This window comes from Pipistrellus hanaki (genome assembly GCF_964339955.1).
Source record: "Pipistrellus hanaki genome assembly, chromosome: 1".
Taxonomy (NCBI): domain Eukaryota; kingdom Metazoa; phylum Chordata; class Mammalia; order Chiroptera; family Vespertilionidae; genus Pipistrellus; species Pipistrellus hanaki.
Window position 1 is genome coordinate 43147679 of NC_140503.1, and position 9515 is coordinate 43157193.

At 47.3% G+C, this 9515-nt stretch overlaps 1 protein-coding gene across 1 annotated transcript; it reads left to right on the forward strand.

Annotated features, from left to right (window-relative positions):
• Positions 1-307: 307 nt before the first annotated feature.
• Positions 308-9139, forward strand: PDCD7 (programmed cell death 7). The gene is made up of 5 exons (XM_084887293.1): positions 308-1220; positions 4071-4209; positions 6065-6301; positions 6542-6629; positions 8036-9139. The coding sequence occupies exons 1-5, from the start codon at positions 378-380 to the stop codon at positions 8157-8159; spliced, it is 1431 nt and encodes a 476-aa protein (XP_084743419.1). The 5' UTR covers positions 308-377; the 3' UTR covers positions 8160-9139.
• Positions 9140-9515: the final 376 nt, after the last annotated feature.

The window sequence follows — 9515 nt, forward strand, 5'->3', positions numbered from 1 at the left end:
TCCCAGGTTCGATTCTGGTCAAGGGCATGTACCTTGGTTGCGGGCACATCCCCAGTGGGGGGTGTGCAAGAGGCAGCTGATCGATGTTCCTCTCTCATTGATGTTTCTCTCTACCTTTCTCTCTGTAAGAAATCAATAAAATATATATTTAAAAATAAAAATAAAAGGAAAAACGGGTGAGGATTAAGAAAAAAAACAGTATTTAAAAAAAAAGAAAAAAAAGAAACTATTAATTGAAGGATTGCATGAACGCCCACCCACGCGCCGGGCGGGTCCCACTGGAGTCGCGCGGGACACACGTCACTTCCTCCCGGAAGACACTCTCTCTCGGGAGACCACTCCGATTCCTGTCACTTCCCAGACCTCCGGGGGTGGCCATGGCTCTGCCGCCCTTCTTCGCCCAGGGCCGCCCGGGCCCGCCGCCCCCCGCTCCCTTCGGCTGCCCGCCCCCGCCGCTGCCCTCCCCGGCCTTCCCGCCGCCTCTCCCGCAGCGGCCCGGCCCCTTTCCGGGCGCCTCCGCCCCCTTCCTCCAGCCCCCGCTGGCGGGGCAGCCCCGAGCGCCCGGGGAAGCCTCCCGCGGCGGCGGCGGCGCCTTCTACCCGGTGCCGCCGCCGCCGCTGCCTCCGCCGCCGCCTCAGTGCCGACCTTTCCCGGGGATCGACGCCGGCGAGCGCCCGCGGCCGCCGCCTCCCGGCCCGGGGCCGCCCTGGAACCCGCGCTGGCCTGAGGCGCCGCCGCCCGACGCGCTGGGGGACGCGGCCCTGCAGCGCCTGCGCGACCGGCAGTGGCTGGAGGCGGTGTTCGGGGCCCCGCGGCGGGCGAGCGGCCCGGCGTCCCCGCGCGCGCCGGCCGGGCCCTCCCTGGGCGAGGTGCGCGCGCGGCTGCGCGGGGCCCTGCGCCTGGTGCGGCGGCTGCGGGGCCTGGGCCAGGCGCTGCGCGAGGCGGAGGACGACGGCGCGGCCTGGGCGCTGCTGCACGCCCAGGCGGCGCCGCTGCGCGCCGAGCTGGCCGAGCGGCTCCAGCTGCTGACCCAGGCCGCCTACGTGGGCGAGGCGCGGCGGAGGCTGGAGCGGGTCCGGCGCCGCCGCCTGCGGCTCCGCGAGAGGGCCCGGGAGCGCGAGGCCGAGCGGGAGGCGGAGGCCGCGCGAGCCGCGGAGCGCGAGCAGGAGATTGACCGCTGGAGGGTCAAGTGCGTGCAGGAGGTGGAGGAGAAGAAGCGGGTAAGCGCAGCGGTTGTGCACGGGAGTGAGGGGAGGGGCCCGAGGCTTTGCACTGTTTCCCAGGGCTAAGCCTCCTTATCTCCATTTATAAAGTAAAAAGATAGTTTAGTTTTTGCCTTTCCGACCTCCTATCCATATTGGTTGCGTGTTAATAATGAACAGTAGCAACACCAGTGCTCTATGTGCACTGCAAAGCCCTGTATACGTTATGCTGGAGGATTACACAGTGGCGTTGCAGGGATGACATATCTGCACAGACATTCTGACACCAGCATTCAACACTAACGAGCATCTGGTGCTTTTATTTTTTTTAAAGAATATTTTTATTGGAGAGAGAAACATCAATGATGAGAGAGGAACATTGATCTGCTTCCTCCTGCCCGCCCTCCCATTGGGGATTGAGCCCAGCAATCCTGGCATGTGCCCTGACCAGGAATTGGTGACCTCCTGGTTCATAAGTCCATGTTCAACCACAGGCTGGACCCTAGGTGACTTTAAAAATACAATACACAGAGAACTTGTGGCCTTTCCGTAAGGAACATATGTCCCCAAAAATCCTTTGTTCACGAATTTTAAACCACAAATCTTGAGACTCAACAGTGGTGTTTTTTTGAGCACTTACTATATGCTAGGCACTGCGCTAGGGTCGTTACATACACCAGATCTTGAATCCTGGTAATAACCCTGAGAAGTAGGTGGTATTTATCCCAATTTTACAGATTAGGAAATTAAGGCACAAGGAAGTTAACCTGCAACAATCACACAAATTGGTTTGTGGCAGTTTCACTTCTGATTTGAGCCCAGGTTATGTGATTCGAAAACCTGTTCATCTCAAGCTCTTAAGTGGGGGCCAGAGTGAAACTGGAAATTGGTTGGGTAGTTGTTTAAGACATTGTCATTACTTTTGAATGCTTTGACTTACCCCCTTCCTCCACTCCACTGCCAGCTAGTGTTTCCTCCTCCTTCTCCTCCTCCTCCTCTCCCTTTTCCCGGTGTCTGCTACTGCCCTAGAGTCTGATGTAACTCCCCCTCTGAAGTGTATTGATGTCAAGCTTTGTCTTCAAGCCCTCCAAAAACACCAGTGCTTTTAAGAATACTTGGATGGAGGGAATGCCTTAATCTAAGAGACTTTGAGTCAGTTCAGACACTTAGTGAGGGCCCATTAAGTACCAGGCCCAGTGCAGGATGTTGGATAGAGATAAATAGGACATAGTGCTTTTCATTGAGGGGTTTAGAGCCTGCTGGGGTATCATGTCTCCATAGCATTGTGTGTGAGGATTTCACATTTATGTGGTGTCGGAGCCCAGAAAAGGAATATCTAATCCTTTGGGGAAGGTTTGGATGATAAAGTAACAACTGAACTGAGTTTTTTGTTGTTGTTGTTTTTTAAATATATTTTATTGATTTTTTACAGAGAGGAAGGGAGAGAGAGAGAGAATTAGAAACATCGATGAGAGAGAAACATCGACCAGCTGCCTCCTGCACACCCCCTACCGGGGATGTGCCCGCAACCAAGGTACATGCCCTTGACCGGAATCGAACCTGGGACCTTTCAGTCCGCAGGCTGACGCTCTATCCACTGAGCCAAACCGGTTTCGGCTGAACTGAGTCTTAAAGGAAATGTCAAAGCCAAGTGAGAGCAGCAGGTGCATTTCAGGCGAGAAGAGGGAAACAGCATGGCAGCTGAAATGGTGAGGTACAGTGCTGGTTTGAGAGGTGGGAAAGAGAGCTTTAGGCAAAAGCATCTTCCCTGCCACTTATGGTGAGGATGTTAGAGTCCTTTGAGTAGTGGCTTAGAGTAACCAGAATTATTTATCTACATGTGAGCCAACTTAAGGAGAGAGAGTACAATAGGGTCTTTAGATGTTTGAAAGGCTGTCATGTTGAAGAAATTCTTGGCAGTAGAGTATTTTAGGTTGTCACTGAGCATTGTAGAGTCCTGGGCTTTTATAACTCCACTAGAGGCCCAGTGCATGAAATGTATGCACTGGGCAAGGGGTGGGGCAGTCCCTCAGCCCAGCCTGCACCTTCTTGCAGCCTAGGAGCCCTCAGTGGATGTCCAACTGACAGCTTATGCCTGCTCCCCACAAAGTCAGACATCCTTAGCACTGCTGCGGTGGTGGGAAAGGCTCCTGCCACTTCTGCTGCGCGTGCCAGCCTTGAGCCCGGCTTCTGGCTGAGCAGCACTCCTGGTGGTCAGTGCATGTCATAGCAACAGGTCGTTCCGCAGTTCGGTCGATTTGTATATTAGCCTTTTATTATATGGGATAAGATTCCTTATCTTCCCTGCTAGCCTCAATCTTTGGATCCAGGTGTCTGCTTTTTTTCTTTTTAAGTCTTCACCCAAGGATATGTTTGTTTGTTTTAGAGAGAGGAAGAGGGGGAAGAGAGAGAGAGAGAGAAACATTGGTTTGAGAGAGAAGCATTCATTGGTTGCCTCCTGTACACGCCCTGACTGGGGATTGAGCCTGCAACCTAGTTATGTGCCCTGTTCAGGAATTGAACCTACAACCTTCTGGTGCACAGGACAATGCTCCAGCCAATCGGGACTTCTGGCCTGGTCCAGGTGTTTGCATTTTTAATGAGAGCCCCTACATAACAAGGTAAGTTGAATGCAGATGTTCCTTGGACCACGCTTTAGAACTCTGAGGAAGAAACAAAGGCCAGTGTCCACGTGGAAGTTGCAGAGAGGATAATCCTTTGGCTGGACCAGTGTAGAGAGGTGTTTGGGGCATGGCCCAGGAAATTGGGGTGTAAATCCAGTAGAATCTCTCTTAACCCTGGGACTGTCTGATTCTCTGAAATCTCACCGCTGGGCAGCTCTTCTCATTGGCTCTCTTTCTTCCTCAGGAGCAGGAACTTAAAGCTGCTGCCGATGGGGTCTTGTCCGAAGTGAGGAAAAAACAGGCAGACACCAAAAGGATGGTGGACATTCTGCGGGCCTTGGAGAAATTGAGGAAACTCAGGAAAGAGGCTGCAGCAAGGAAAGGTGACCGTGACTTTGCATTTCTACTTGCATTTCTTCCTTTGTTCCCCTGTTCCTTCCCCTTCTTTACCATAGCGCTTGCCCTTCCCCCAAAATTTTGAAGGAAAATGCTTGATACTTCAAATTTTTCACCCAGTAGGGTAACTGAGCTTGTCAGCAGTATCTCAGAACCTTTGGTGGTTAGCTCTTGGTAGCCAAGGTTGGAAGAGAGGCAGGTGTGGGAACCCACTGCACCATCTTCCCCTGGACTCATCATTCCCACACCAGGCATTCCTGGCCTCATTTTTCGGAGTAAGGTTGACAGGGCTGGTCAGCTTTACCCAGGTGCCAAGGTGAAAGCTGTCCTATCCGGTCCTTACTTGAGGCTTCAGAAGGTGTTGAAAACTTGGCTTGTTCCTTCAGATACATTTCAAAGCTGAAACATGGATATTTGAAGAGGTGTGAATGGGATTTGGCTGGAGTGACCTCTTTCCCATCTTTGCTATTTTAAGATCCCACTATCCTTTAAAACCAAATTTAGATGTCATATCACCCATCCTTCTCTGCTCTGGGCTCAGTTGACCTTCTGCTCCTTTTTAAAGAAACAGTTTAGTACTATACTTAGGTTAGTCTTGAAAGTATTAACATTTCCATTATAGAAATAATCCATGCAAAGGAAAAAATAACATGCCTAAGATTATTCATTGTAACATTATATGATAACAAGTCATTTGGAACAGATTAACTGTCCAGGACTAGAGCGCTTATTAAGTAAATTATGGTAGGTACATTGATTTGGTGTAACAGGATGGAGCCATTAAATAATTATAAGGAGAGAAAAAAAATGTAGGGGATTGACATGGAGATACGTAAGTTACATACATTTTATATTGAACTATGTGAAGTTGCTAATATATGAACAAAAATGGTTGGAGGGTCAACATGGGGAAATAAAAAGGGTTGATTATGTTAGAAGAATTAGGATTTTTTTTATTCCATGTATCTGGTATTGTTAAAATGATGCAGTAATACATACATTTTCCTTTAAAACCTTTAATGTCTGATAGGATTGACCACACATCACTCTAGGATGAATTAACAGCTTCAGCAACTTTTTTATTGCAGGGCCATTATGGTAGTAACTATTGCAACCTACTTGAATATTCAATAAATTTCAGAAAGTTTTCCTTATGAAATGTTATGAAAACTTTCACATGTGTACAAAAATAGAATGCCTAAGGTAAATTACTCATCATCAGTTATGCCATTATCACATAAACTTAGTAATAATTCTTACATATCATCTAATAACTAGTCTAAAATGTTCCCAGTTGTGGCTATAGCTATGTTGGCTATAAAATTAGCTGACCTCACAGTTAAATCAGGGTGACCAACCATCCCACATTTCCCACGACACTGGGTTTTCAAGTGCCAACACGGGCAAACTGACACACTTGGTCACCCTACTCTCAGCAGCAGACTATGAGGCCAGTGTGGCTGGTTAAATGTATTTCTTCTCAATTTCCATATGTGCTTTCCCAGAACTTCACACTTAAAGGGAGAGTTGTTTTTTAGCTGTGGGGATTTCATAATGAAGAATATAAGACAGCTTCTTCCTTTTGGGAGCCCACTCTCTAACCATTAGAAATAAAGTCAAAAGTTAAGTGGTAGTCTCCAGAAAGAGGAATTAGAGAAAAAAGAAAGTCAGGGTGGGGTCAGATTAATTGGAGATTCAAGTTGATCTGTGAAGAGGGATTAGAATTTATAAATTCTAAGCTAATTCATACTGTAAGTAGGACCTTGAGTTGGCTCATTAGAACACAGATTTGGAGATAAGAAAATGTTGTGACTAAAATGCCATTTGCATCTCTTTGCCCAGGGGTCTGTCCTCCAGCCTCAGCAGATGAGACTTTTGAGCATCATCTTCAGCGACTGAGAAAACTCATTAAAAAACGCTCTGAACTGTATGAAGCTGAAGAGAGAGCCCTCAGAGTTATGTTGGAAGGAGAACAAGAGGAAGAGAGGAAAAGAGAACTAGAAAAGAAACAGAGGAAAGAAAAAGAGAAATTTTTATTGCAGAAGCGGGAAATTGAGTCCAAGTTATTTGGGGATCCAGGTAAGTTCCTCTGTATCCAGTGGAGAAAAGGACAATACTAGATTGGCTTATCTCATTGGTGACCTCAACCTAAGCTAAGAGATCGGTAGGCAACAATGACGCCTAAACTCTACCCTGGAAATCATGGATAAAGATGAAACACGTTTGGTCATTGTCGTCATGGGCTCAGTCATCTTGCCTTGAGAAATGCACTCTGGATGGGAAGTGTGACGGTGTGGTATTGTGCCTTTTCTTTTTCAGATGAGTTCCCACTCGCTCACCTCCTGCAGCCTTTCAGACAGTATTACCTCCAAGCTGAGCACTCCCTGCCGGCACTCATCCAAATAAGGTCAGAGAGGCACTCTCCATGTTGCCTATATCTTTATTTTTTTAAGTTTCTAATGGGTTTATAGAAAGTTTCCAAGTGTTGGGGATGCCACAAACATCTGTTTAGTCCTCACTCATCCCTATTCTAACAGGTAAAGAAACAAGCTCAGGAGTGACATGCCCTTTTGTGTTCTCCCAGGCTGTGCTGTTACGTTGACTTAAAGCACTGGCTCCCCTTTTCTAGTTCTCTTCTGCTGCTAAATAGACCCCCCTGAATATTTGCCTATGGACACTGTTTAAGACCCATGCTGCTGTGAGTTCTTACAGGTCAGAGTCAAGAGAGCTAGGAACACTTACATGCAGTTAATACTGAGCTATGCTTGGCAGCTCTCTGCGCCTCCCTCTTTCCTCACCTGTGATATGAAGATGGTGGACTAGATGTGGCCTTCAAACTTTGGCAGTAGTACTCTTCCCAAGTGCAGTCTTTGGACAAGTCAGTTTGTAAAACAGAATGAATGAATGGGTTCCACAGGTAACTTAAATCGGTTATTGATTGGAAGCTTTTGTTGTTTCTAGACTCCCAAAGCATCTACTTGGGGCCTAGGGGTCTTCAAAGCCTGGTTTGAAATTCATGGACCTAAGTGATTTCTAAGGTTCTTTCCAAAGCTCCTACAGTGCTCTTTTGCATACCAATTTATGTCTGGGAAAAGTGCATTTCTGGCTAATATACAAGTTTTAGCTTTTAAACATAACTACAGTCAGTTCTTGTTATTTACAGTAGCTGTGTTCTATAAAGCCACAAACACTGAATCGGGGAATACTGAACGGCTGCTGCTCCTAAAGGAAATATATGATTAGGTTTCTGTGGGCCTCTGGCCACATTGTCATCAACTGATCAATACATAACATTGTTTTATGTTATTTCTTTTTAAAGACACCTCATTTAATATATCTTTCTTAAAATATATATTTTTTTATTGATTTCAGAGAGGAAGGGGAGGGAGAGAGATAGAAACATCAATGATGAGAGAGACCCGGCTAGCGTGGCTCAGTCAACCTGTGAACCAGGAGGTCATGGTTCATTTCTCAGTCAGGGCATATGCCCAGGTTGTGGGCTTAATTTCCAGGGTGGGGCATGCAGGAGGCAGTCGATCAATGAGTCTCCTCATTGATGTTTCTGTCTCTCTTCCTCTCTCTTTCTAAAATCAGTAAAAACATATTTTTTTTAAATGACTATAAGTTCTTTGGAGTTTTCCCCCCTTTATATGTATATTTAAGAAATGTAGTCTTTTGCATTATTCCTGATAATCTAGTTCTTTAGTACATCAGCCATTGAAAAGGTAAGCCCTGAAATAGAATATATAGTTGCTCAACATCTTCTTGGACTAAAACAGAAATAAACCGTTGCTCTATAATGTTCCTATTCAGGCATGATTGGGATCAGTACCTGGTGCCATCTGACCATCCTGACGGCAGTTCTGTTCCCCAGGGGTGGGTCCTTCCGCCGCTCCCCAGCAACGACATCTGGGCAACTGCCGTTAAGCTGCGTTAGTGCGGACGCTGCAGGAGTGGGGACCAGCAGCGCGCTCTGCAGCTCTGAGTATTGGTGATGCTGCCATCTTCCTGTGCCGTAGACTGAACAGCAACCTTCAGCTCCGCGTGGCACAGCCCTTCCCAGAAGTGCCGTTTTCCCTCCATGCTCCGTCCTGGCCAAATGCGCTTTGGAAACCGATTAATAAGGTTCTTTGGAAAGGAGCTAGGTGAACTGAGGCTATTGCCCCTGAATCTGCCTCTGTTTTGAGGGGCTTGGTCCAGAGTGACTGGCTAATTTACTCAGCTTCCTTATGTGGCAGCGGGTAGGTACATGCCATACACTCGGCACCCAGGTGTGCTCTGAGTAGTCTAGTAGCCCTCCCGCCACTGCAGGATGTGAAGGCAAGCTTGATGCAAAACCTCCATATCCTTCCTACCCGTGCAGCCCTCTGACTTCCAGGAAGAAAGGGGGAGGGTGCGTTATCTGGGAAGCCCACTTTTGTGCCGCTTGAGAGGCTGTCGCTGCAGGCGGGGCTGGCGTAAAGCTGTGGCTCAGCCGGGTCCTCATGTGGAGAACTCGGGACACCGGAAGAGTGCCTACAGCTACACGGGAGCGTGTCTCAGTGGGGGATGGCTACATGCTCCCTGTAGAAGGATCCTAATGAACGGAACCGCTTTGTAAGTTCCTGGAGGCCTCGTTGTTCAGAATCCCTAAGGATAGAAGTTTATTTCCCTGTTGAGTAGGACCTTAACCTCAAGTCTTGAGAAGGGGCCGATACAACTGTGGAATTTCTTAGGAATATTCCTGTAGTGAAAGCTGGGGAAAGCAGATAAAAATAATGAAGTTTATTTTTTTATATTCATTAATAAATAAATGCTCTTGTGCCTGGAGATGATCAGTGATATAACATGTCAGTTTTTGTTTTATTTTGCCTTTTGTCATTTACTGTTATTTATATTTCCAAAAACCTAAATAAATATTTTTATTTTTCAGTTTGAGCCTTTGCTCCCAATTTGTTGCCTCCCAAATCTCTGCGCACACTTTCACACTGAAAGGACACGTTTTCACTCCAAAGTTCAAGTTTATTAAATAGGTACTTGCTAGAGAAGATGGATCTACACCACCGAACTCTGTCTGGAATCCAGCTATGGGTAGTCAGGAAAGGGTGCCATCAACCTTAGACATGATTTCACAGTCAGAAACTGTTGGGTGCAAAGATGCTAAAACCTTCGTTCTTTTCCATTGTTTAATTTGCACTGTTAAATTTATGTGTGTGCATTACACAGTTAACGGTATGTGAGCCAGCACGCCTCCAAAGTGTGTCTAAGCTCATTATCTGAAATCTGATGTGACAGCTTCACTTGGCCCCATAGG